General features: G+C 31.9%; 4 protein-coding genes across 4 annotated transcripts in view; 3 read left to right on the top strand and 1 right to left on the bottom strand.

The window, feature by feature from the left end:
• The first annotated feature begins 159 nt into the window (after positions 1 to 159).
• Positions 160 to 12466, top strand: LOC149895425 (protein MEMO1). The gene is made up of 9 exons (XM_090118933.1): positions 160 to 299; positions 2907 to 2988; positions 5002 to 5070; positions 6659 to 6771; positions 7480 to 7591; positions 8791 to 8856; positions 9379 to 9532; positions 10296 to 10400; positions 10829 to 12466. Exons 1-9 carry the CDS (start codon positions 251 to 253, stop codon positions 10964 to 10966), a joined length of 888 nt encoding a protein of 295 aa, XP_089975059.1. The 5' UTR covers positions 160 to 250; the 3' UTR covers positions 10967 to 12466.
• On the top strand, positions 891 to 2339 carry LOC149895427 (uncharacterized). The gene is made up of 2 exons (XM_090119063.1): positions 891 to 1367; positions 1900 to 2339. The coding sequence occupies exons 1-2, from the start codon at positions 958 to 960 to the stop codon at positions 2309 to 2311; spliced, it is 822 nt and encodes a 273-aa protein (XP_089975189.1). The 5' UTR covers positions 891 to 957; the 3' UTR covers positions 2312 to 2339.
• Positions 3768 to 4347, top strand: LOC149895426 (uncharacterized). Its single transcript, XM_090118696.1, has one exon. The coding sequence runs from the start codon at positions 3772 to 3774 to the stop codon at positions 4345 to 4347; it is 576 nt and encodes a 191-aa protein (XP_089974822.1). The 5' UTR covers positions 3768 to 3771.
• Positions 12467 to 18929: 6463 nt separating the features above from the next.
• PAPLA1 (Phosphatidic Acid Phospholipase A1) overlaps positions 18930 to 23435 on the bottom strand; it is a 95425-nt gene continuing 90919 nt past the window's right edge. Inside the window, exons 19-20 of the mRNA XM_090119055.1 lie at positions 19178 to 19205; positions 18930 to 18972 (exon numbers count right to left, since the gene is read on the bottom strand). Coding sequence (XP_089975181.1) covers positions 18941 to 18972; positions 19178 to 19205 — 60 coding nt within the window. The 3' untranslated portion in view covers positions 18930 to 18940. The remainder of the gene's footprint in view (positions 18973 to 19177; positions 19206 to 23435) is intronic.

The following is a 23435-nucleotide window of genomic DNA, read 5'->3' as shown; positions in this document are numbered from 1 at the left end:
GATACTTTTTTTCAATGATCTAAGTTTTTTTCAAGATTTAATAATCAAAGATATATAAAATTATAATTTTGTTTAAATTCTTTTTTTATCTATGTTCAATATTAATGAACGAATTTCTAACTAGGTTATACACGTCAAAGTCAAATTTGTAACTTCAAATTATTTTTGTATTGTAATCTGAAAACTATATGCCATTACATTGTTGTTACTTTATTAAAAGCTCGTAAGTTTTTAATCAAAAGTTAAAACGATGTCGTGTCGTAATGCATCGCATGCCGGTAGCTGGTACACAGAAAATGGTAAGTTTTCATTTAGGTCGATTTATTTGCGATCGATTTTGAAGTAAATAAAGAAAACAATGCAAAAAACAAAACGCTTCGTCAGTGGTATTATTAAATATTTGAAAGGCGAAATGCAAAGGGTAATGACCTGCATCTAAACGAAGGGCACAGATTTAGAAGAAAATTTCGAATTTTGGTAGCAATGGGAAGTAACCTTTTCTTCTTCTCTAACATATAGGTAAATAATATAGAATATTAGTAAGATATATTTATCAATAAAGTACCTAACATATAAGTAACTCGATGAAGACATATTTCTATGTTTAACCTTTGAAAATTTGATCAAAAGGTCAAAATAAGTTGAAAGTTCAATGAATTTTTGTTTTTGACGTTTCGTTCATAAATTTGGTTATCATTCAAAGAATTTTTTAATACTTTAAAAATACAGTTATATTAATAGAAATTGTATAAATAATTAATTATTTTATTTTATATCGTTTTTATTAGTCAAAGAATATAAAAATAATAAGTATTGGCTAAAATAATTTCCGAACGTAAACAATAAACAAATCATACCGTGGGTCGCCATGACAGCAATTCAAATAACTGTCATTCTCGAACAATATTTTCAAGCCAATATTTTTTATTAACGATTTTTTACGAGATATAATTCAAAATGGATAAAAACAAAACTATGGGACCGCCGAGCAATCTAAAAACGAAACGACTGTCCACAACCAGTGTGCCTTCTACTTCCCGAAAATTGCCGCCTAAAGATACGAAAGCTCGACCAAAAGTGAATTTAAACTCCACCAAAATAAGCGAAGGCGACGTGACTATTTGCAAAAGTGATTCTCCGTTACCTGATTTCGAGAATATGCTATTAATTAACAATCAGTTTGCGTATGGGCAGTTTTTACGGGCTATAGTCGAAGATTGCTTGGTAGATGAAAAAATAGTGAGAGAGGAAACTCAAATGGATATTCAGATGGGCCAATTGGCTGATAGATTTAATAAAACGATAGAACAGCTTGATAAAACTAATAGAAGATTGAAGGATATATCTTTCATTGTTGAACAGAAGAGGTAAGATTAAAATACTTTTTAGAATGTGTGTGTGTAAAATTTTTCATACATTTGATGATAAAGATGATTTTAATCATATTACACAAAGTTCTTGTATGTATGTTTAATAATTTTTATGGTTTAATCCGTCAGTCCTCGGATCACAGACACAATAGAAAATCTATTGTGTCTCGGCCCGATCGGGCCGCTCGGTGGTCAATGGGTTAATCTACACTTATAATTTAATATTAATTTATCCTGCTTGCTCCAATGATACAATATTGGTGTGTGTGTAAAATTTTTCATACATTTGATGATAATGTTGGTTTTCTCCAAACAGGTGGTAAATGGTAAATCTATGTTAATATTTAAGATGATTCTAAAGAACATCAAGTCAAAGTCGAATTGAATAAATAATTGTGTAGATACTTACCAGCAACTTTTTACGATAAATCAGTCTATTCCCTTTTTCCAGACGTATCAAAGTTTAAAAAATACAGATTGTGCATTCATATTTATTACTACTACTATAATTCATATAATCTCCTTTCAGGCTGCTAGATCTAAAGAACCAAGACTGCGCAAAGTTCTACGAAACAACGGAAAATTCAAACATCACAGATATACTGCAGAAACTCTCTATAACAGAGCAAGCCTGCCTTGACAAATTGGAAGTTAAAAACATAGACTTTGGTTACGATAAAGAATCGGGGCATAAACAATTGCTAGATGCAGTCAATGACGCTATACAAGGCTTGGAACAGATAAAAAAACATTCCAATTTGGACATAGACAAGTTTAACCAGTATGAACTGTCACAGAAAACTTTAGACAACTTGGAGAAAGATAGATTTGATCTCGACAGTCTAAAAACGGAATTTGAAGATAAATTTCCCGGTTTTAGTGAGAAATTGATCAAGGAAGTGTCGGAGAAAATTGAGTTGATGATGGGTGATAATGAATAGGTTTTTGTTGATTAAATATTGTTTTGTATATGGTGTTGTTTATTTTATTAACGTACCTGTACATTAGTACAGTAAGTTAAGTATTAAAATTTTATTTTATTAAAATACTAGCATTCCGCCCGTGGCTTTGCCTGGGTTTTTAAAGAAAAACCCGAATAGTTCCCGTTCCCGTGGGATTTCCGGCATAAAACCTATCCTATGTGTCAATCCAAGTAATCCTGTATATGTGTGCTAAATTTCATTGTAATTGGTTCAGTAGTATTTGTGTGAAAGAGTAACAAACATACATGCACATAGATCCATCTTCACAAACTTTCGTATTTTTAATATTACATACTACATAATAGGATAGGATAGGATAAATACCTGATACTATTTTATAAGTTAAGTATTAAAATTTCATTTTATTAAATATCGGGTAAGTATCAAAATATCACCATACCAAATTTCATGCAAATTGGTTCAGTAGTTTAGGCGTGATTGAGTAACAGACAGACAGAGTTACTTTCGCATTTATAATATTTGTATGGATGACCATTGTATGTAGCTTTTCTAGATGAAGAACGATGATAAGATGAACTTAAATATTTTACAGGTTCAGAACTGTCTCGTCAATTGGACTTATGGTTGTCGAAAGCTGACCTCACGCATGGACCAGCCCGCGCCATTATAGCCCCGTAAGTATCACTACATAGTATAAAACAAAGTCGCTTTCTCTGTCCGTCCCTTTGTATGCTTAAATCTTTCAAACTACGCAACGGATTTTGATGCGTTTTTTTTTTAATAGATAGAGTGATTCAAGAGGAAGGTTTTAGTATATATAGTTTATTCGGTTTTAGACAAAGCGGGCGAAGCCGCGGGCGGTAAGCTAGTTTTTATTACATACGGGAGTGTTTAAAGATAAATTTTTAGATATTTCTCGTTATATTTTAAAAAATATATTAATGGCATTTTACTCATTAGGTTAAGTACTTTCGATATCAAAAGTTTGTCGATATCAAATAGTATATAATAATATTAGTATAGATTATCGATTTTGATTATCTATACTAATATTATATACTAATATTATAAAGCTGAAGAGTTTGTTTGTTTGAACGCGCTAATCTCAGGAACTACTGGTCCGCTTTGAAAAAATTATTTCGGTGTTATACAGCCCATTTATCGAGGATGGCTATAGGCTATATATCATCACGCTAAGACCAACAAGAGCGGAGCAATGCGGGTGAAACCGCGGGGCACAGCTAGTTTAAATATAAGCGTCTCTTAACTTAGACTTATCATGTGGGTGGTGTCATATAAAGTTCATTATACAACAGGCGCCACAATCTATTAATAGAAGATTATAACTTCATCCAAGTGTAAAATATACCTGAATCTCCTGAATATTCATTATCTCAATGAGTATAAAACCGCGAAAACGTCTTGCGTCCTCACATTCACAATCCACCCTCGATACAATGAAGGTGCAAATCGTTCTGTTGTCTTTGGTAATGCTGGTGAGAGCAGAGCCGAATGTGTATTGTGGGCGGCGGCTGGCGATGGCCCTGGCTATGGTGTGTGGATATGACGAGAAGCGAGACAATGGTTGGGTGTTGGATAATAATCAGATCAGTCCTTTTGTGACAAAACCTTGGCTAAAAGAAACTATCGGAGTAGGAGACATTGAATCGAGTTTTAAGACTGATAATGCCTGGCTACCAGCTCGAGATAGTAACAAAGGCAATCACGTAGGGCCCTGGCTAGAGATGGAAGCAAGTCACAAAGGGCCCTGGTTGGCGAACAAAGTAGACAAGCATGTAGGTATTGTAGAGCCCTGGCTAGAGATGGAAGCAAGTCACAAAGGGCCCTGGTTGGCGAACAAAGTAGACAAGCATGTAGGTATTGTAGGGCCCTGGCTAGAGATGGAAGCAAGTCACAAAGGGCCCTGGTTGAGGCCTCACGAGGCGCGGACTGCGAGTCGCGGCAAGCGGCAGATCGTCATGGAGTGTTGTTTGAAAGCCTGCTCGGAAGACGAGTTATTGTCGTATTGTTAATAATGTATCGAAAGATGTTTGTAAATAATTGTATATGTATGCAAGAATAAAATATCATGAGACTAATAGAATTTTTTTCTTTGCACCTAGAAATCGTAATAAAAATATTCGAAATCACGTTGTTTTTTAAACACGCTTATTTTAGTTTCACCTATTCGTTGGTATATAACCGACTAGTCCAGAGTCGATTTGAACCTAAAAATTGACTTCAAACTTTGTACACTTATCAAGGATAGGCATTACAATATCATGAGTTTAAAGTGTGTTTTTTTAGTTTATCTAAAATATAGGTAATAGGTATTTATTGCCTCACTAGATTTCCGCCAGCGGCTTCGCCCTCACGGCGTAGTCAAAGAAAACCACCTTAGTTCCCGTTCCGATGGGATTTCCAGGATAAAACCTATCCTATGTCCTCAGGTCTCAAGCTATCTCTGTACCAAATTTGAAGTAAATCCATGCAGTAGTTTTCGAGTTTATCCCGGACATACAGACACTAAAAAACAAAGACAAAAATTCTAAAAAGTATATTTTTGTTTTCGGTATCTTTTGAAGATCAGGCCCCAAGTATACTTTTAAAGAGGTATTCAATGTACAGTTTTGACTTTCCTACGATTTTATTATATGTATAGATAACATAGAGTTTTTAATTTTCAGACACGCCGGCTATTCGTATTGCGGCGCTTGCGCAGCATTCGCATACAGACAAATTAGTCCTGTAGTTGTGTGAGTAATTATTATTTTCTTATTTATCTGTAAAAAGCGAAGTGAAGACGAATGGTTGAAGGTTTTATATATATTTATGTGTGTAATTAATTGTGATTCTGCAATTATCTGCCTTTGAAAGTAGCTTAAAATTTGTAAATTGAAAATTTAATTTCTACAAAATGATATGCTGTTGTGTTTTTTAGGGTTCCGTAGCCAAAATGGCAAAAACGGAACCCTTATAGTTTCGTCATGTCCGTCTGTCCGTCTGTCCGTCTGTCCGTCTGTCACAGCCGATTTACTCGGAAACTATAAGTACTACAGTGATGAAATTTGATGGGAATATGTGTTGTATGAACCGCTACAAAAATATGACACTAAATAGTAAAAAAAAGAATTGGGGGTGGGGCCCCCCATACATGTAACTGAGGGATGAAATTTTTTTTTTCGATGTACATACCCGTGTGGGGTATCAATGGAAAGGTCTTTTAAAATGATATAAAGTTTTCTAAAAAACATTTTTCTTAAAGTGAACGGTTTTTGAGATATCAGCTCTCAAAGTCGTAAAAAGTATGTCCCCCCCCCTCTATTTTTATAACTACGGGGTATAAAATTCTAAAAAAAATAGAGGTGATGCATGCTAATTAACTCTTTCAACGATTTTTGGTTTGATCAAAGTATCTCTTATAGTTTTTGAGATAGGTTGATTTAACTGTAATTTATTATATTTGCTGCTACGGAACCCTTTGTGCGCGAGCCCGACTCGCACTTGGCCGGTTTTATTAATTCTAAACATCCGACTACTTGATTTTTCAATCCATGGATACTTAATGGTATTTTAAAGAACCATTAAAATGAGTCTCGATTATCGATATATTTAACAGGTGACATTTTTATATTATTGTGTTGGTAACACTTTGTGTACATAATTCATATGCATAAATTTTAACCAAGGATTGATAAAAGTGAAGTCCCATGTCCCCAAGCGGGGTAAGGGGCAGATATGCATTATACATCTGTTTCACTAATCGATTTTCTTTAGGGACAAGTAGATGATCAGCCTCCTGCCAGACCGAGACATTTTTATTTTCTTCGTCTCCACCGGGAATCGAACCTAGGACCTCTCGGTTCTACGCTCACGCGTCAACCACTGTACCAAGGAGGCGGTCATGGATTGATAAACGGGCCCTTAAAATTATGAATTCCAATACATTACACTATTTAAATTTGATATTTTTGGTTTTAAGACATTCAAATGATTTATAAATATAAATTTATAAATAATAGAAATATCGCCATCCGCCCCGGATTGACGTGAAAAGATGCGGGTTCGAGTCCCGCCTCATGATCGAATTTTTTCTATTTAAATTATATAAATACTAGCGGTCCGCCCCGGCTTCGCCCGTGGTACATTTTAACGTTTTCTCTACATAAGAACCATCCTCGTACTCCAAGGAATATAATAAAAAAAGAATTATCGAAATCGGTTCAGCCGTTCTCGAGTTATGCGCCTACCAACAAATTTTGCGATTCATTTTTATATATAAGATTACAGATTTTTTTTAAATCAGACTACATAATGTTTAAATAAATCTAAAATATATTTTAGAAAGCGTATATTCATCCTCGGCCCCTCCCACCACGTGCGCATACGAGGCTGTGCTTTATCGTCTCTGGATAAATACGCAACACCGCTATATGACCTCACTATTGATAAACAGAGTGAGTATCCTGTTGTTATTTTTTATTTATTACTTGTTATTGTAGTTATTGTAAACTAGCTGCTCCGCGCGGTTTCAACCCCGTGGCTCCACTCCTTTTGGTCGTAGCGTGATGATATATAGCCTATAACCTTCCTAGATAAATGGACTATCTAGCACCGAAAGAATTTTTCAAATCGGACCAGTTGTTACCGAGATTAGCGCGTTCAAACAAACAAACTCTTCAGCTTTATAATATTAGTACAGATTAAATAAAAATGACAAATTTTTAAATAACTTTATTTATTTAACACTTTATTGTGCAATAAACCAAGTACATAAAATAACAATTTTTACAATAAACAAAAGCACAAAGGGTGGCCTTATCACTAAACAGTGATTTCTGCCAGGCAACCAAGGAGAGAAGGGAAAAAAGCGAGATAATATTTTGAGAAACAGAAATAAAAAACTAAAAGAGCAATTATTAGAATAAGTAGAAGTAATTACATAATGCAATAGAATGCATCTGCCTGCACTTATGTCTATTTTGGGCCTCCGACATTTTTAAAGTGAAAATTCTTTATTCTGAGTGTAAAATTTCGCGTCATGGCAATACCGTGACGTCATGGAGTAAGGCGACGATTATAGTATCTTTGAATCTTGCCAAAGTGTGCCCGGCACACACGCTTTTTTATTATTATACATTTATTGATATATTTATCTTTTCCAGTATATGCGGAGCTAGAAGCGACCCGCCAGTTCGAGAGGATGGACATACAGACAGACGAAGACGAGCATTCCATTGAAATGCACTTACCATACATTGCTAAAGTTATGGAGGAGTGAGTATTGCATTATTTTTATTATAATGTATTGTTCCATTCATACACTCTTACAAACAAACTTACTAATTTAATGACTCACTCTATTGCATGGATATGTATAGTATACTAGATTTCTGCCCGCGGCTTCGCCCGCGTTTTCAAAGGAAAACCCGCATAGTTCCCGTTCCCGTGGGATTTCCGGGATAAAACCTATCCTATGTGTTCATCCAAGTTACCCTCTATATGTGTGCTAAATTTCATTGTAATCGGTTCAGTAGTTTTTACGTGAAAGAGTAACAAACATCCATACATCCATACTTACAAACTTTCGCCTTTATAATAGTACTAGCTTTCCGCCCGCGGCTTCGCCCGCATTTTCAAAGATAAACCCGCATAGTTCCCGTTCCCGTGGGATTTCCGGGATAAAACCTATCCTATGTGTTAATCCAAGTTACCCTCTATATGTGTGCTAAAATTCATTGTAATCGGTTCAGTAGTTTTTGCGTGAAAGAGTAACAAACATCCATACAAACTTTCACATTTATAATATTACTAGCGGTCCGCCCCGGCTTCGCCCGTGGTACATATGAAAAATAGATGTTGGCCGATTCTCAGACTTACCCGATATGCACAGAAAATTTCATGAGAATCGGTCCACCCGTTTCGGAGGAGTATGCAGACTAACATTGTGACACGAGAATTTTATATATAAGATAATAGGAAGGATAGGATTAAGAAGATTTGTTATTTTGTATATGCCCAATAAACGATTAGTATTATTTTTGCAACTTTACACCTGTTAATTTGTATATTACATGTTATTGTGTATTTGGGAATATAAATAAATAAACCCATATATTTATTTGTATTCAATCATTCTTACGTCCTCGATCGCTAGTGGAAAAGCACCCTAATTGTTCATTAATTCAATTAAAAAAAGACGTGTGGCACTCGGGGACTGCCGCGGTAAAGCTATGCCTTCAAGCCACACCTCCGCGCCCGTCCCCGTGGAGAGCGTGAGGTTTTTCGTTACGGAATTTCTCGATTCGGTCCCCGCGCTCAAGGCCCGCGATAGAAGCTATGCAATAGCTTAAAAAATTTCAACGAGAGAGAAATCTTAATTTAATTTACCCATTCAACCATTCATTAATTTATATATGTACTCTCTATATACCGCTCTGAATCGAATTTTCATTTATATTTTCACCTTATTACAGGTACAAAACAGGCTTCACCATAATACCTATTTTAGTGGGTACGCTATCGCCGGAGAAGGAAGCCAAGTGAGTATGATTACTTTTTAACAAACTAGCTATCTCCCCGCGGCATCACCCGTTTTATATAAAACTTATATATTAAAACCTTCCTCTTGAATCACTCTGTCTATTAAAAAACTGCATAAAGACCGTTGTGTAGTTTGAAATACCTAACAGGCATACAGACAAACATACATAAATATGCATACATACATAAACATACATAAATACTATGTAGTGACTAGCTGCTCGTCCCCGCTCCGTTCGGACTGACCCTCGATAAAAACTAAAAAAAATTGTATATGTTACTTTCTAATAAATTTCTGTGAGTGAAAAAGCTCATTAAAATCGGTTCTGTAGTTTTGAAGTCCATTCAATACAAACAAACAAAAAAATATTTATAATATTAACTTATGTCTAACTATGACATCTTTTTTAGTCAAAGACAAAGACCTATATCCACGTCATGTTTTAAAATTAAAATAAATAAATTAACATAATTTAAGCAAGTTAATTACAACGACTAACTTACCAATCCTCCAAACACAGATACGGCGCTATCCTTGCCCCGTACTTGGCCGATCCGCAGAACTTAGTAATAATTTCCTCCGACTTCTGCCACTGGGGCACACGGTTCCGATACACGTGGCGCGATAGTTCCCGGGGGCAAATATACCAGAGCATCGAGTGGTTGGACAAACAGGTAAATGGTTAAAGGGTCGGGTAAATAGGTTAGGAGTTTTAGAAATGGGTTAGGGGTTGGAGAAATGGGTAAGGGGTTGGAGAAATATGGTTAGGGGTTGGAGAAATGGGTTAGGGGTTGCAGAAATAGGTTAGGGGTTGGATAAATAGGTTAGGGGTTGTGTACATGGGTTGGGGGTTGTGTAAATGGGTTAGGGGTCGGGTAAAAACGTTAGGGGTTGTTTAAATAGGTGATTGGTGAGTGATGAAGTGAAAAAAATGTTTATTTTTGGCTTGGATGTGTGAAAAATGTTTAAATGATGTTTAGTGGTAAAAATAGTGGATATATGGATGTTTGGATGGGTGAAAGAACCTAATAAATATTGTGTATGTTAGGATGTAGTTATGTATCGTACGACTTCTTCACTAGGGAACTCGATTCCGTTACTTATAAATGTATGGAGTCTACATTTAATTCAATCTATTGTATTTGTGTCATGTTTTATATGAATTCACTAGCTTCTCGGCCGCGGATTTGCCCGCTTTGTTTAAAACCTAATTAATTATATACTAAAACCTTCCTCTTTTATCACTATCTATTTAAATAACCGCATCAAAATCCGTTGCGTAGTTTTAAAGATTTAAGTAAACATAGGGACAGAGTAAGCGACTTTGTTTTATACTATGTAGTGATGAATTATATTTTCTATCTGTGCATAATAAAACTCGTTGTGTGTTAAGTTAAAAAATAAAGAAATAAATCATTTATTTTTTTATTTTTTCAGGGTATGGACATAGTGGAAAAAATGGATCCGCGCGCTTTCACAGCCTATCTCAACGAGTACGGCAACACGATTTGCGGCAGACATCCCATTGGAGTTTTGTTACAGGTAAACTTTAAATCAATCATTTGTTCATTAGACTAGATTTCGATTTGAAGCGCTTTTGAATCGTCAAATGCAGAAAATAATAATTTACTGTTAACATTAACTTATGAATACCAATAATAAAATTGGAGTGTCTGTTTGTAATATTAAAACAACCGCTTTTTAAAATGCATATGGATGGTTATGGTTCATATACAAAAAAGTAATTTTTTTTCTGTCTGTTTATTTCGGCTAATGTCCGGAACATATTTCATAAGGATAAGGAACATTAATTTAAAAAAAAAACTCAATTACGCGGAGCAAAAGTGGTGCTATACACTATTTAAGTTCCATAGTAAAATTTTCGGTTTAATTCATTAAGGTGTTATTCTAATAATAAAAAAAAACAATTGTTCTGTATTTTTTTATATTGTTGTTGTTTTTTTTTTCAGGCAATCGCCAAACTGCAAAGCCAATCCAACTGTCCGAGGATGTCAATGAAATTCTTAAAGTACGCTCAATCTTCTCAATGTATGAACATGCAAGATTCTTCCGTGTCCTACGCGAGCGCGTCCCTGGTTGTCGAATAGAATGTTATTTGGCTGGCTTAAACTATATAAATTTAGATTTTTTGCAATAAAAAAAAATGCATTTTTTCCCGAAAAAATTTTTTTTTGCATTTTTTGTCGAAAATATTTAGCCTTACCATGATTTTTTGGCGTTTATTTTTTATGTAAACCCTTTCCGTGCGCTTTCTTGGCTTTTTTTGTTACGTGAAGGCGGTTAAATATGTATTAAAAAAGATCGTCTGTCGAACAACCGTGTCAGAAGTGTAACTTCTTTGGCAAGAAATAAAATATACCAAAATCGTCGCCTTACTCCATGACGTGACGGTATTTTACTCTCAACGCGTCTACAGAACTGTCTCCTCAAATTAAAATATGTCAATTGCTAATTTTGTATAGTTTAAGCTAGCTTTTTATAGACTATATCATTAGTTTTAAACCTAACAATTTTTTTTTACTTAAATAGTTATATTAAAAACCACGCAAAATGTTTGTACTAAGATATATAGGAGAAACACATAATAACCATTTATATTAAAATATATTTCTTTTATAGTATATAAGAACAAAAATATATAATGAAATATGTTATGTAATATCAAATACCTTTTTAAGAAAAACATTGATTTATTTTAAACTCTACAACCAACAAACAAATTAATCTGTAATTTTTAAAATTATAAAGAGTCGAAAATATTGCATTTAATAATAACAATTATTCAGTGTTTTTAATCGGAATATACATTTATACACGAAATATTCATATATTGTGTTTATAAGCATTTAATACTTGAAACATATATAAAAATAACCTTTTCTATATTCATACCTAAGTATATATAATAAATAAAATAAAATAAAAATATTATTTTAACCATGAGTCTTAAAAAGGCTGATTTTTTTAATCAAAACTATTGTCACAAATGTAGCGACTCAAGTTAATATTTATCACAAAATAAAAAAAAGCTTTTTACGAGAAACGCTGAATTTAATAAAAACTGCCAAGAAATTTGAAAAAAAACAATTTTTCAAAAAATTTTTAGCGGCAGCTCTATAAGTGTTGTATTTGCATTTAATATAAGGATATTTTTTAATGGATTCGTTAAAGTTAAGGCAAAAAACCTTTTTTTTTATATAACATCACTATGAGATGGGATGAGACAATATTTTGTCCAAAATACGACAAAAAAAGAAACTTTAATAAGATTCGGATCTCAAAAATTATTTTTAACCGGGAATTAGTAAAATATAGATTTATTTTTAATTGTATTTCTCATCCCATTTCTCTGCTTTTTTTTACAATTCGCGCCAAAAATTGTCAAGATGGCGCCAATAACTAAATAATTCATAATACTAAAATATTTATCTTACCACAAAACAATTTAAACACAGTCTAACTTTAAACCAGGGATCTGTCACTTTAATAGTTGTCTATGTGAAATACGACAAAACCAGATTAAAGAGATCCCGCGCTTAAAGTTAAACCCTGTCTAAAGTTTTTTGTGGTAAGACAGTTAAGTTCTATATGATCGCAATTTATTTTAACAAAACAAAGCATGTTAGTTCGGACAAATTTATTATAAAAATATGGTTATTAATTTAGTGTAAATCTATTAGGTGCATACCATATAGAATGGATTGAAAAATAATGTCAGAGAAAGAAATGAAGAATTCCTGTTTTTTTACTCTTTTTATATGAAAATACATTTTAACTTTGCAGGTGTATCAAGCAATACGTAATCATATTTTATAAAAATAGAGTTTTTTTCAGTCTGTTCTCTATGATTTTGCATTTATATACAGGGTGTCCCACTATTGGTATACTAAGCGCGAAGGGGGTTGTAGTTTTGCATACACTGATCACATTTAAAAATAGTTAAACAACAAAATTAAGTTTAAAAAAAATTCCTATTTTTTTTTCTCCAAATCCATGTTTTCTTCTCTAACTTCGCGCAGCCGGCATATTCGGCTTCGCTAATGTGAGCATTTTGTCTATGAAAACATAATCTTAAATGATAGCTCACTTGCGGGTGGAAAAATAGGGCGGGTTGGTTGTTATCGGTGTACACAGAGTTTTAAGAATTCATCTATTTGAAAAAAAATGCGTCTGGAATTTTATAAGTATTTTTTACGTACTCAGCGTATGCAAAACTATATACTCCTTTGAGCTTAGTATACCAACAGTGGGACACCCTGTATATTTAAACGTTTTGAGGGTAAAAAGTAATTGATTGTTCGCTTGTATATGAGATTATAATAGTACATAATTTATTGTGTAATCAATTTTGTTCTATATTTTCAAGAAATAACTAGTATACAGTCCATTACATAGAATATTTTACATAAATAGTGGTTATTATATCATTATTTTGATGATTTAGTTAAAACTAGCGGTCCGCCCCGGCTTCGCCCGTGGTACATATTTACGTTTTCTCTACATAAAAACCATCCTCGTACTTCAAGAAATATAATAAAAAAAGAATTATCGAAATCGGTTCAGCCTTTCTCGAGTTATGCGCTTACCAACACATTTTGCGATTCATTTTTATATATAAGAAGATAACTAAAAAGTGGATGAGTTAAAATAAAAAAGACGTGTGTCACTCGGGGACTGCCGCGGTAAAGCTATTGCATGCTATGCCTTCAAGCCACACCTCCGAGCCCGTCCCCGTGGGGAGCGTGAGGTTCGTGAGATTTCTGGATTCGGTCCCCGCGCTCAAGGCCCGCGATAGAAAAAATAAATTTCATGACAACACTATAATTATGGTTCACTATATGTATTTAGAAATTTCTTCAAATCAAAAGACACGGAATCCTAATCGGATCACTTTTTAGTTATTTTTACTAAACAAAACATTTTAATATTTTGTCAAAAATGATATTCAATTTTAAACCCAAGTAACTAGAATTTCTTAATACATTATATATTTATTGACTTATCTTAAATCTTTTAAGAACGAAATTGTTAACACAATATAAAATATATGTATAAATAGTTCAACTGCAATTTATTTTTATAAATAGAGGCGTTATATTGTTTAGTTAATAGTCTTCATTTTATTATCTGTGTAACAATAAAGTTTTTTTTACATTTGATGTGTTTTTTTTTGTATCTAAAGTAAATTTGTTTGTTTGTTTGAACGTGATAATATCAGGAACGACTGGTTCGAATTAAAAATTTCAACCATAGATGATATCAAAACACCTACGATAAATGCAAAACTTATGGAAAATGATGCAAAATGGGCAAAAATAATTAATTTTCAGAGAAAAATAAAAATACCATACTATACCCATGTTAGAACCACTAGTTTTAAAATAAATAATTGTAGCGCCATCCATCTGTTGGAATTTTAGGAGTGATAAAATAACAAGCATAATTTATTTTCCCATTAGAATGATATATTTTAGCTGATAAAAAGTATCCTATGTCACTCTAGCCTCCTATCTCCATTCTCCAGGCACAAAAATCATCACAATCACTCCGTTGCGACGTGCAAAAAATACCTACAGACTCCTCTTATCTCAAATTTTAGAAGCTAATTCATATTATCTCGCCTTGCGCAAAAAACTTATATTTCAAACGACAAACATACATCCATCCTCACACACATTTGATCTAATTTAAATTTTCGTCCAAAAATTCTATCAGACATCAAAATTACCTTGAAATTACCCATAATATTTTTACATAATTACAAAAAAAAACTGTCATCTACTATTCTGTCAAAATTATAAACAAATCATGGAAACTAAATTGTAAGCAAGTAAAAATTTATGGATTTTATTTCCAAATCGAACAAGTGGGATAGACATAAATCGTGGTACAAAGTCGATATTGACGGTGATTTCATAACCAAATACGAAAAAAGGCCTAAAATTAAAAAGATGAAGCAAAGACTACGGAATGTTGATAGAAAAACTGTTGAAAAACCTGACCATTTAATGTTCCCCCATACATTCGTATGGGATTTGGCATCGCAATTTTGTACTGTCTTTATATTTTTATTAATTTTCTACTGTGGTGTTGCTTTTTTTACACCCGCAAGAAGAATAGAATTACCAAGAGACTTCAATGTAGGCGACATTGAGTTTTTTAATGATACTTTACAAAGTTTTGAATGGACGTAAAAGTAATGGTTATGTAGGCTGTGGTTGAAGTTTTTGGCGCCCATTTTTTTAAATGTTCTATCGATCTATATATATGTACTTAATCGTTTGTACCTGAAATTATAATTAAAACGCAACAGGAAGTTATGAACCTTGATTTTTGAATAACTTAATATATTATGCTGTTTTCAATGCTATATGTTTTAACATATTGGGTCATTCGTATTCGACTCTACTGAATTCCGGAATGAAAAACTAAGATTATAAATTAATGTACCTACCTATACTAATATTATAAAGCTGAAGAGTTTGTTTATTTGTTTGAACGCGCTAATCTCAGGAACTACTGGTCCGATTTGAAAAATTCTTTCGGTGTTAGATAGCCCATTTATCGAGGAAGGCTATAGGCTATATATGATCATCACGCTAAGACCAACAGGAGCGGAGCAATACGGGTGAAACCGCGGGAACACCTAGTAGGTAATAAAGAATTGAAATGGTACTAGATACTCAAGATAAAATAAATTATCTCTCCTCTATTCAGCAAAGTCGGGCTGGTTAAAATAAAACACACTAGTAATAAAATATAAACTTTATTCGTTAGTTTCATTTTTAAATAATTGCAATAACTAACTACAATAACAACGAAAATAAATAAAATGGTTACATGTTATGAACTCATTATTTATTAGAGTATAAATATCATTATAAAAAATATATTATAAACCTTAAAAACAAAAAACATTATCTTGACTATTTTATCGAATATGTGAAAAAAAACTTGAGAAATCATTTGATATTCATACTCTAATAATATTTATTTAAATAACAACCAATTTCATAACTAAATAATTGTTATTATCTGAATATTATATAACAAAGGAATGCAAAACTTTTAAACTTAAGTCCTTTTAGTAAAAAAGGGCGTTATGTTGCCGAAATAACTGTTCTATTAGAAAATTCAATATTATGGTCATTTATTAATATTAATTTCAAAGCTATATTCTTCCAATTAACCCAATTTCAAGTAACAAAATATCATTGAAGTGAAACTTCTGCGCGATGAGAGAAAAATTTCAATCAAAATTTTAAGGGCTGATTTTTTAGGGCCTAATGATAAAACGTTAAAAAATCGAGCCCTAATTTTAATTATTGCATATACCCACATACAATTTAAAAGCCTTGCTATACCTACACTCGGCATTTTATATGACGGCTCAATTTTTTAATAAAAATGAAATTGAAAACAATATTATTTATTATTACTCTTGTCTAATCAATTTTTATGAAAGGACCTTTTAAAGCAAAAATAAATTATATTCAGCTGCATTTCACCTACGAGAAATATTTACAATTGTGTTTTATGTAACCGAAAAAATAAAAACGCACCATTGCCATGAAACACAAATAATAATTAAAAAACGCAACCTTTTTAAGGTTCTTTTTATTTATTTTTCGACACAGATTAATTTATACATGTAGTTTCCAATACAACCAATAGATGGGGAAAATATCAAAGACATTATAAGTAAAAGGGTGTAGGTATAATATTATGTTACGGTGAATTTATATCAAACGAGCGAATGCTCATTCTAACCCCACTATGTCAAATTATTTTAGTTTAAACAGGCGTAGAGCATTCTTTCGTTGTTGTTAGTGCGTTCGAAAAGATTCTATGCAATGTTCTAATACTGAACAACACTGAATACGAATTTTCGTTTACACTAAAAGATCACAATAGAATGCTCTTGCTCTAGATCTATGTTCGTTTGATGTAAATGTACTGTTACAAAATAACATTCGACCTTCAAAAACGGCACACTAAGCGAAAGGGAGACAATTTTGGCTTTTCATGGTCTTACCACAGAACAATTTAAACACAGTCTAACTTTAAACCAGGGATCTGTCACTTTAATAGTTGTCTATGTGAAATACGACAAAACCAGATTAAAGAGAACCCGCGCTTAAAGTTAAACCCTGTCTAAAGTTTTTTGTGGTAAGACAGTTTTTTAGCTTATCTACACCTCTCTAATTACATTATAATTGGTAAAAACTGTGGGTAAAAATTAAAATTAATTTCCACTCAAAATAACTAAATTTTTTTTTGCATTTTTATTTATGACTTATGATTATGATAAGCGCTAAAGGTTTTTATTAAGCTATAATATTATGTATTTAGAAAAAATTGCCGTCGTATTTCTTATTATATTATTATCAAGTTAAATTGTTTTATATAAGTATTACAAATTTAACTGAAAATCAGTGGAACGAAAACTTTTTTTAAACTATCCTATTGTCTGCTTTTTTAATAAGTTTTATGATGGTAATAAAACTTTACATTTAAAATATTCAAATCAAAGAGGTTTTTCTGTGTTTTACCAAAAAATAAACAAATATTACAAACTTCAGATGATTTATATTGTATTATTTATTATATTCTAATAGAGATAGTTATTTTTTCATATCGGTTACAATACATGCTTATTTGCTTTTTAAACCTAGCGGGTTTAAAAATATTGGTATATACATAATCACAGAATAGTAAAAACAAAAAGAAGTGCATGTCTTAATTTGTATGAAAACCACTGTCGCCAAAATCAACACATTTAAACCGATAGCTTAACAGTACAAGTAAACTATTCCTTTTAGAGGACTGCTAAATTTTAGTGTTTTTAAGCTATTGCATAGCTTTTATCTCAGACTTTGAGCGCGGCGACCGAATGTAAAAATTCCGTAACGAAAAAACCTAACACCCCCCACTCCAATCGGCACAGCAATGGGATGCTATGCAATAGCGCAACCGCGGCAGTTCTCGAGTGACAAACGCATTTTTTTTATATTTTTACTGTTCTGTGCACATAATAAATATGAAATAAATAACATATTTTGAGCTTAATCTTCTGGCGAATAAGAATTATTTTTGTTTGTAATTTACTGGATTGTCCAAAAAGGGGTAATGTTTTAAAAATTTTCTATGTAGACTTTGAATGTTAAAAAATTAGATTGGTAGATCTTTAGACATATTTAGATTACCTGTTTTTATACTTTACTAAAATAAATAAATAAATAAGTGTATTTTTATCTGTATGTAATTAATTTTTATAATATATTTTTTTTAGGCTATATTTTGGACATATTACTATTTTAGAAATTAGAAATATCTTCGACAAAAATTATGAAAAATATATTGTTTTTCTGATGTAATTCCCAAAAAAATTCCATTTTTATTAACTAATAATTTGTTTCAAAGAAAAGAAGTACACAAAAATATAAGGTAGACATTTGAGAACAAATTTTGTCAAAAAAGTTATTTTAAAATAGAATTTTCTATTATCCTTATTTTTAGGTTATATCGTTTCCTGAGTATTAATGTAAAAATAATCGAATTATCGATTAATTTAAATCATACAATATTTCTAGCTTGTGTCAGTTTCATTAACTATAAAACGGCTCAACTTAATTGGATGAAATTTGCACCATAAAATAAATAAATGCACATAAGCTTGTCAAAAAAAAACATAAAATTTAATTAAAAATGGATAAATATATATAAAAAATAATATTTTTAGGGCCGATTTTTCAATGCTTGGATAAAATTTATTCGTTGAATAACGTATTAAACTACCATTTCAAAAATGTATTCTAATTACTTGCATTTTGATAGTTTACAGGTGACATTTTAATATTATCGTGTAATACTTTATTGGACGGATAAGATTTATCCAAGCATTGAAAAATCGGCCCTTAATAAAACTAACACAAACCATACTAACTACAACCATTAATAGACACATTAAAGTCATAAATTTTATTACATTTAAAAAATGAATTTTCCTAATTTTTTTTCCATTTTTTCGTCATGTATGTTTGTTCGTGGTTTATTCAAAACTATGTTGCACCGCGGCTCGTGGAAGGTGATTCTGAAAATTAAAAATTAGACATATTATATAAATTTTCATATTTTTAACATGCTGTTATTAGCTTCACCTGTATGTTTGTATGTAACCGACTCCTTTAGACTCGATTTTGACCCATTTTAAACGGACTTTATTTCTTATACTCTACTTTTCATATCTCACTTTTCACTTAATATTTTTTTAAAAAACATAGGTAATGTATATTTACCTATAGAAGTGGATACTGTAACACCATCCTGAAAAAAGATAATTTTATTTATTATATCTTTGAACTTTCGTCTAGGTGAACCGATTTTGATGATGCTTTTATATGTAAGTATATGTTTTGAATTGTTGTGTTTTTTTTATACTATCCTACTAATATTATAAATGCGAAAGTTTGTGAGGATGTGTGTGTGTGTGTTTGTTACTCTTTCACGCAAAAACTACTGGACTGATTACAGTGAAATTAAGCACATATATAGAGGGTAACTTGGATTAACACATAGGATAGGTTTTATCCCGGAAATCCCACGGGAACAGGAACTATGTGGGTTTTTCTTAGAAAACGCGGGCGAAGCTGCGGGCGGAAAGCTAGTAAATAATAAATTTGTTGCATAAAATGCACCAAAAAAGTACCATAAATATTTTTTGACATAAATAAAAATCAGGTAGGTGAAATGATAGTAAATAATGTAGGGTAGTATAGGTCTACCAGAATCTGATGGCATATTTATATTTAAAAAATAAAAGATTTTCATGTGGCAACTTTATTTGACAACTATCAAATTGGTTGTCAAATTGTCAATTGTCTTCTTCGCAGTTGATGATTAATTTTTAGGATTTTGTCTTAAAAATCTTCGAAATGTCGATAAAACCGCTGCGATCTCAAGCAAGAGGTGTTTTTTACAATGTGTATAGAAAAATATTCGATGAAGAAGGGTCAAACACATCACAATTTTCAATTTTAAAGCGCGTGAAAGATTTTATTGCTAAATTGGACTTACCCGTTTCGATACTTTAAATTAAAAATGTTATAAATAGGTAACTATAATATTGTTTGTTGATTAAAATATAATTTTATGAAAACTTATTACAGGAGTTTCCAATTCGGCAATTTGTCAAGTCCAAGGTGTACAAGTCAATTTTATAATGTGTTAATACTTACGAAAATAAACATGATTTTATTTTATTATTGTTTTATTTTATAAAAAATTATAAACAATCGTTAAATATAGTAAATAAGTTTTGATCTGCATTATCATTACATCCATATTTTCACATGTCATAATGATATATATTCAAATATAGGTATGTGTAAATACATAATATTATGTATTACCTTTAGAAAAGTAATATGTATATTATACATGTAATAAGTACCTACATAATATAACGTGGATATCTCATTATTAAATACAGTATTATCCACTTGTGTAATGTGACTAATGATATTGAGGACAAAATAAAAAATACGCAGTATCAAGATCGTTCAGTCCATTTTCCCTAGGGTTGCACACTCAAAATTTTGATTTCCCTAATTGCCATCAGATTCTGGTTTACCTATATAATATAACCATATTCATCATAGTCTAGGGCCGTATTGTATATGTCATTGGTATATTTTAAGGGTAATTATTGGTATGTTATTGGTTTTTTTTACATTTTGAACATAATTTTTTTTGACTGTTTTTTGTACAATATATAAATAAATATACATGTATATACATACATGAGTAATCCTACAGGTAAATTAGCTTGGAGAAATTTTTGCATATGTAGTGGTGTGTATATTACTCAGATCTTAGAGCGCGTTTCCACTATATCGTTCTGGCCTATACAAAAATGTTTCGATATCCTAACATTACTATTTAATTTTATACTTATTCCTAGCAACACTTTTGTTTTCAATAAAAACAAGTTTTTATTTGAAAGAAAATGGTTTTGACTTTATAAAAAAAAATATATCATTCAATTTTACGTCCTTGAGCAAACGACAAGGCGACTACCGTGAAACAATAAAATATCGTGTCCATAATAATTTGTTTCATAATTAATATTTGACCATAATAATTACGAAACAAAACAAATAAATAAATCGTCACTTGATAGTGGAAAGTGGAAACACGCACAAAACCAGAATAAACCAGTTTACGCTGTCCGCAGGTGCCACGTGCAGTCGTTTGGTACCGTTAGAACATAAAGCACATTTCATTCAAAAATTATAATTATTATGTACGTAGTTTAATTGATAAATTTTGTATTTGTTGATTGTTGTTATTATTTGTTATTATTGTTATAATATTTGTTGAAGTGAATTACATGTCCCGCAGCCGGAGGCCCCAAATGAAAACTCAGATGTACTTAAAAACTACATTTAATAGCTAAAATGAGACTTTTACACCCATGTCTGCACGATGCAGACCGGAGTTAAAGAATGAATTTATACAGTTTAATAATTATAAAGACGTAAGTTTGGATGCTAACTAAGGGAAATCGCATCCACATTCTATTCCCGTGCGAACGGCGTATTCAGCAGTTTTGTATGAAGGCAGGGCCATAACTAGTGTTTAATTTGTGTGTAAGTGTTGTAACTTTATATTGTTAATTCAATATGGCTCCAGTGTTAAAACATGGTCGAGGCAAGCCTTTGACTTCTCAAACTAAAGAATTAAACTTTAAATGTCGTTTCTTTTTCAGGTTAGTAAATTTTTCATTTTAGTAACATTGTTAATGTAAAAGTTATATGTATGTTAAATGTGCAAATATTAAAATAAAGTCTCATCTTTTTCAGAGGAGAAACACATATAGTTTAATTTAAAATCCCTTATATATACAGGGTTACTTGTAAAACACCGGCAACCTCGCAGGACAAGATAGCTAACATCTAGTGTTGCCGAACTATCGATAGTTTGACTATCGATAGTTGACCTTGAAAATAAGTCAGAATATCGATAGCACTATCGATAGTATCGATATTATCGATACTATCGATACTATCGATAGCGTTAATCATGGAATACTATTGATGAACTGCAATAGTATCGATAAAATCGATAGTATTGATTGCTAATAGTTGCTATACTATCGATACTGTCGATAGTATCGATACTATTGCTACTGAATATTGCAACTACAATCGATACTATCGATAGTACTGATACTATCGATAGTTTTGAGCTATCGATAGTAGTAAATTGTGCAATAGTATTGTTAACGATTTCTTGGTATAATGGGTCAGTCAATGGGCTTATTGGATTACGAATTAACGAACTAAAAAAAATGGATTGTACAAAGCGCCAATAGATAACTTGAAAAGTATTATAACCAAACATCTAGTTCTCTGTCATCCACTATAATATTATTGATAAAGCAATACTATCGAGAAAAAGGTCACTATCGATGGGACGATATTATCGATAGTATCGACACTATCGATAGTATCGATAGTTCGTTCGATATTGAGCTTCGATAGTATCGACACTATCGATAGTATCGATAGTTCGTTCGATATTGAGCTTCGATAGTATCGATACTATCGATGGTATTGCTATGTGTCGATAGTATTTACGCTTATAGGACTATCGATACTATCGATAGTATCGACACTATCGATAGTATCGATAGTGCTATCGATACTATTGCTTTTCCCCAACTATCGATAGTTAATCGATAGACTATCGATAGTGGACTATCGAGCGGCAACACTACTAACATCATAAGTAACAACATTTCGACTTTTGATAATTTGTTAGATTTTATTTTCATACAAAAATAAATATTCATTTAATTTTCCGTCTAAATATTATAAACTCTACGCCTCCCAAAAATTACGTAAACAAAAAGCGAACGAGAGGGGGAAGGGGGCGTCGCGTCGTCCATCCGATAATTAATAGAACATAGACTTACAAATGTAAGGAGAGTACAATAAAAGTTTAAAAAATCATTTAAAAATAATTTATTGCGTTATGCCAAAAGTCGTAGAACAAATGTTGTTACTTATGATGTTAGCTATCTTGTCCTGCGAGGTTGCTGGTGTTTTACAAGTAACCCTGTATAAAATAAAAACTAAAAATAAAATGTTGTTTTATTTTATTTGCTGACCATACACTACTACAAACGCAAAAATTTCTCCAAGCTAATTTACCTGTAGTCCGTTGTACAGTCATATTGCGCTGTGGCAGACTGCATTCGGACTGCACGCGTATTGTTTTTTTAGTGTAAGTGTAAGTGTAAAGTGTAGTGTTAGTGTAAGTATATTTTAGTGCAGTGTTTTTTTTTTTCTATTGATATACCCTACTTTTTGTTACATAAAGTAGTAGGTACCACGAATATCTCTTATATAATGTATTATATTCTCTATTATTGTTACGTATACCCAAAAAACCCAGTGGTCGGCGAACCACTCTCCGTATACGCACGAATCATGTATGTTATTTATTTCGCTCTGCTACCATTACACACTAACAATAGTAATATCAAACCTA

Source organism: Colias eurytheme, chromosome 31 (assembly GCF_061535395.1).
Source record: "Colias eurytheme isolate Ceu_HAF_F1 chromosome 31, ilColEury1 Martin Lab GWU primary, whole genome shotgun sequence".
NCBI classification, from domain to species: domain Eukaryota; kingdom Metazoa; phylum Arthropoda; class Insecta; order Lepidoptera; family Pieridae; genus Colias; species Colias eurytheme.
This window is presented reverse-complemented; position numbering and strand designations above follow the sequence as displayed.

Coding starts and splice junctions, on each gene's coding strand:
- LOC149895426 (XM_090118696.1), top strand. CDS start 3,772: ATGAAGGTGCAAATCGTTCTGTTGTCTTTGGTAATGCTGGTGAGAGCA.
- LOC149895427 (XM_090119063.1), top strand. CDS start 958: ATGGATAAAAACAAAACTATGGGACCGCCGAGCAATCTAAAAACGAAA. Junction 1,368..1,899: donor TTCATTGTTGAACAGAAGAG/GTAAGATTAAAA, acceptor ATCTCCTTTCAG/GCTGCTAGATCTAAAGAACC.
- LOC149895425 (XM_090118933.1), top strand. CDS start 251: ATGTCGTGTCGTAATGCATCGCATGCCGGTAGCTGGTACACAGAAAAT. Junction 300..2,906: donor TAGCTGGTACACAGAAAATG/GTAAGTTTTCAT, acceptor AATATTTTACAG/GTTCAGAACTGTCTCGTCAA. Junction 2,989..5,001: donor GCCCGCGCCATTATAGCCCC/GTAAGTATCACT, acceptor TTTAATTTTCAG/ACACGCCGGCTATTCGTATT.